Source organism: Tupaia chinensis, unplaced genomic scaffold (assembly GCF_000334495.1).
Source record: "Tupaia chinensis unplaced genomic scaffold, TupChi_1.0 Scaffold000023_1, whole genome shotgun sequence".
Lineage (NCBI taxonomy): Eukaryota > Metazoa > Chordata > Mammalia > Scandentia > Tupaiidae > Tupaia > Tupaia belangeri.
The window spans coordinates 3035895-3040465 of NW_006159453.1; the positions used below are offsets into that span (position 1 = coordinate 3035895).

The 4571-nt window shown below is 49.7% G+C and overlaps 1 protein-coding gene across 1 annotated transcript in view; it reads left to right on the forward strand.

The window, feature by feature from the left end:
- Positions 1 to 4571, forward strand: part of BARHL2 (BarH like homeobox 2) — an 8443-nt gene that overhangs the window by 2950 nt on the left and 922 nt on the right. The window contains exons 2-4 of the mRNA XM_027770651.1: positions 247 to 572; positions 2425 to 2650; positions 4514 to 4568. Coding sequence (XP_027626452.1) covers positions 247 to 572; positions 2425 to 2650; positions 4514 to 4568 — 607 coding nt within the window. The remainder of the gene's footprint in view (positions 1 to 246; positions 573 to 2424; positions 2651 to 4513; positions 4569 to 4571) is intronic.

A 4571-nucleotide genomic window follows, 5' to 3' on the forward strand; every position in this document is an offset into this window, starting at 1 on the left:
CTTTGCTTTGTCCGGGCGGCTGCTGAACTGCGGAGTGGCGTGGACCTCATGTAGAAATGACAATGGAAGGGGCCGGCGGGTCGAGTTTTGGAATAGACACGATTTTGTCCAGTGCCAGTTCGGGCAGCCCGGGCATGATGAATGGAGATTTCCGCCCGCTTGGTGAGGCCAGGACCGCGGATTTTAGGAGTCAGGCCACCCCGTCCCCTTGTTCGGAGATTGATACCGTAGGAACGGCGCCTTCTTCTCCTATCTCGGGCAAAGTTTGCAGCCTTCACCCCAACAGCAGCCGCCGCCGCCAGCGCAGCAGCCGCCGCCCGCCCAACAGCTGGGCTCGGCCGCCTCGGCCCCCAGGACTGCCTCCTCTTCTTTTTTAATTAAGGACATCTTGGGCGACAGCAAACCTCTGGCGGCGTGTGCACCCTACAGCACCAGCGTCTCCTCTCCCCACCACACCCCGAAGCAGGAGAGCAACGCACAGCACGAGAGCTTCAGGCCAAAGCTGGAGCAGGAGGACAGCAAAACCAAACTCGACAAGCGGGAAGATTCCCAGAGCGACATCAAATGCCACGGTGAGTCGCGCCGCCCGGCTCTCAGCCGTCTGGCATCTTCTCCCGTCTTCCTTTCTCCCTTTTAGCCTCCAGCGAATTTCTGATGGCGGTAATTCTGGGAGCTCCGCGTTTGTTTGGGTGATGGTCAAAAGACCGAAAGCTGGAGGGAGGCCTGGGCTTTGGTTGGGATTTGACCGAAGTTTTGTTTATTGTTACATTTTTGTCTGTCAACCTTCACTGCTCTCCAGCTTTTCCTTTGTTGTTATACTTTTGTTGTTGTTGTACTTAATTTTATCTTAGGTGGTGGTGGTGGTGGGCCAGAGGAGGGGACCTAACTGATGGGAAATACTTTTTGTTGATAAAAAGGACAGACCGGGGGTTTTTTTAGCTGAGATATTGGGAATGGGAATGGGGAGGGAAACCATTTAGCTACCCAGTTGTCTAGAGGTGTCATTACAACCTGGTGTTTATCCTTCAATGCAAATGATTTCATCTTCTCCACATCTTTCCCAAACACCATCACATGAATTCTAAGATTTAGTGAAGTTAAGACATTTTCAGTCGATTAATGGAGCACATTAAAGAAATTGGATTGTGATCAATACAGGGAAGCCAGTAAAAAAAATGATAATCAGTTTTTTTTTTTTTTAAAAAAAAACACCCTTCTAACCCCATAGCACTAACTGAATATCTTTATCTCAGTAAGATTATTTTTTTGGCCCTAATAAGTAACTGGGAGGAAGCATTTATAAAAATAAGATTTTGTGGAATTGAATTTATCTGTTTCTGTAAAAACCCAAATCAGAAGATGCTAACTGAAATTGTCCTTCAATTCCCTTTTTCTATTTTCTCTTCCAAAAATTCATCGATAAGAGTTCTGGTCTTTAGATGGTAAAAGTGTAAATATACCGAGAGTCTTTCCCCCCTTTACTGATAAGTTCTTTATTGTTATTATTATTAATCCTTGCTTCTCTGGGAAAGAAGTGTGGAAGGTAGGGTGTAGGCTCCTCGGTTTACTATTACAGCATTAGCATAATAGTGCCCAAAACAGATGTACAGTCTGGCCTGGCGATTTTTTGTGCACCAACCTCCCCAGTGGGTCAATTAGAGAGATTATTGTTCTTCCTGCAGGGAAGATCAAGGAGCGCTGCACAAACGGGTACAAACAGAGAGGGATTGACATATCGATTTCCCAGCATTTCAGTAAAAAACCAAAGTTGACAAATAGAATCCGGAAATCTTGGTGCTGTCACCTGGATGGACTCAGTGATTTTTGAGCTCAACTCGATGTCTGGGTGACATTTTCTTTTTGAAGCTGTTTTAAAAGCCCCGATGCAGAGGACTGTAGGAAGCTCGCTTCTAACATATCCCAAGTGCACCTGAAAAAGACACAAACGGCTGGAACTTGCAGTCAACAAAAAAGAAAAGAAAAAGATAGCCCCTCCTTTAAAAAAGATCCTTTTAAAACCCCAAACAGAGTAGAAAGACTTTTTGAAAAGTACCAAACCAGAAAAACAAAGTATAGCAAAGCCAATGAAGAAAAGAGACAGTATCTCCCTCAATCAAGTAAACAATAACAAAAGAACCCTTTATTGGAAAGTAATTTTTTAACTTCCTAACTTTCAGCCATTTGAAGACACACTTTTTGCACCCTCTTAGGCCCTTCGCACAAAAGGCACCAAACTCCCCAGCCAACAAATGGCTCTTTTCCTTAATATTGGCTGAGGCCCCAGTATAAGTGTGTAAGGGGGATGGCAGAGTGTGGTCCCCTGAGACCAGTGGCTGGCTTGGGAACAGGGAAGTGTGAGCCAGGAGGACACTACCCTTCCTCATTCCAGGCTAACTTCACACTGTGGCCGGATTTCTATCATAGGAACAAAGGAAGAAGGAGATCGGGAGATTACCAGCAGCCGAGAGAGTCCCCCTGTGAGAGCCAAGAAGCCTCGCAAAGCCAGGACGGCTTTCTCAGACCACCAGCTCAATCAACTGGAACGCAGCTTTGAGCGGCAGAAGTACCTGAGTGTGCAGGACCGCATGGACCTGGCGGCTGCCCTCAACCTCACTGACACTCAAGTCAAGACCTGGTACCAGAACCGCAGGTAAGGGAGGCTGTTTGGGGGAGCAAAGGTGTCTGGCCGTTCAGGTCAAGGCCACTATACCAGTCTTCTTTCCCTCCTGGCCTCTTGAGACCCTGAGGCTGCCAGTAGGTACTTGGGTGCTTTCAGACTGGGTCAGGGATTAGCCACTCCCACTCCCCCTTCAGAGAGACCATGACAGCTGAAGTTTGGATAATTTTGCACGACTCAGTATTTTAACAGGTGCTACTCTTTTTCTAAAACTCAAGCCATTGGAATTCTCCCCAAATCAATCAAGCCACACTTTCTCAAATAGAGACATCTGTGCAGCTGACACTCAGGCCCAGAGAGCCGATGTGGTCCACCCCCTGGGCCTGCCCCAGGCTGGTTCCAAATGTCTGGAGCCGGCAACACGTTCAGCTAGTGCTGTCCCCACAGAACTGTCTCATCAGCCTTGCTTAAACATCCTTGCTTTGGCTCTTGTAAGGGTGACTGAGAGAGGCAGGGTCTGAGCCTTAGTGAGCACAGCTGAGGAGACTAGGAGAGCCCAGCTGGGTTAGAGTAGGGTCCACGGCAGGCTAGAGAACCAGGGAGCTGGCCAAGCATCTGATCGATCTTGGGCGGAAGGTTCCCTGTCCTGGCCCCCTCTGCTATCTCTTCATAGGGAGAAAAGGTGCCACGGAGCCCGTTGGTCGCTGCTGCCTTCCTAGAAGGGAAATTAGGAGAGCGGTGGGCAGTGCTTTTGGTGCCTGCACTGTAGAGTTAAACCTGAGCACGCTGAAGCCAAGGTCCCGCTATTTCCGAGCCTGGCGCTCATCTCCCTTGTCTCGATTTTTCTCTCCCCCTCCTCTTCTCTCGTTTGTGTTCTAATCGCCCATAAGTGCGGTTGGAAATGCCCATCCAGTTGTCATCTTTACCATAATTTTCTGTCTCATTACATACGGTTTCAGCCACCCTAATTCTGTCGGAAAACATTAGTGTCATTTGTAGCCAATTTAAAATGGGCGACATGTTTATTAATTTGGCTGGAGCTGCTGGGTATGGACGGCCCACCAGCCCTGCATGCCTTCCTGAGAGGTTGAGCAAACGCCTGCTCAGCTTTTCTTCCTAGCGGGGTGTGGGGTGTGCGGTGGGGGAGGGAGGAAAGGCAGAAAGGCTGATCACAGGTTTTAATTGTTACTTTCTCCCCAAGGAGGAGATATCTTGAAATGCAATTTCCCCCCTAGAATGGCCGGGAGGTACTGTCCCCTTGGGAGAGCTCTCCCTCAAACGAATTCTGTTTGAAACCTTGTCACTCTCCTGGCCCTAAGCCCCTAACCCACCGTAAGGCTCCTTCTGGCTGAGAGAGGTGTGTCTTCACAACCCTGGGGATGGAGAGGGACTGGGGTCCAAGGCCCTAGAGTCTTTACATTTCTTTGTTTAAGGTTTCCTATTCTTCAGCCTGGGGGGAGGAGGAGGGGCCAAGAACAGACCCTTTGGAATTGGGGGGGTCACGTGGTGGAGGAATTACCAGAGGAGAGAGAAAGTGTCTGTGGAAAGTAAGGTCTCATTTGGCTTCTAGGAAAGTTTCAGGAAGAAGCCAAACTCTAAGTATGTGTGTCGGGCGGTTGCAGCGTCTGGGCAGGGCCCAGAAAAAGGCAAAGTTCTTAGGATTTCATTTGTGAGCATCTCAGCAGACGTTGGGGACATTTACAAAACTGACTGGGTTTGGGTCGCACTGCGCCCACGCCCCTGGAAGGAGAAGCAGGGGTGGTGTATCCTGAGTTCACATATCTCTCTGAGTCTTCCTGCAGCCTGGGGAGGAGGAGGTGGGGTGAGCCCCAGGGCAGCCGGGCCTCGGAGCCTGGGCTCTGCGCTTACTGGCTGCGCACGGCCGCCTTCTTTCAGGACCAAGTGGAAGCGGCAGACCGCAGTGGGCCTGGAGCTGCTGGCCGAGGCGGGGAAC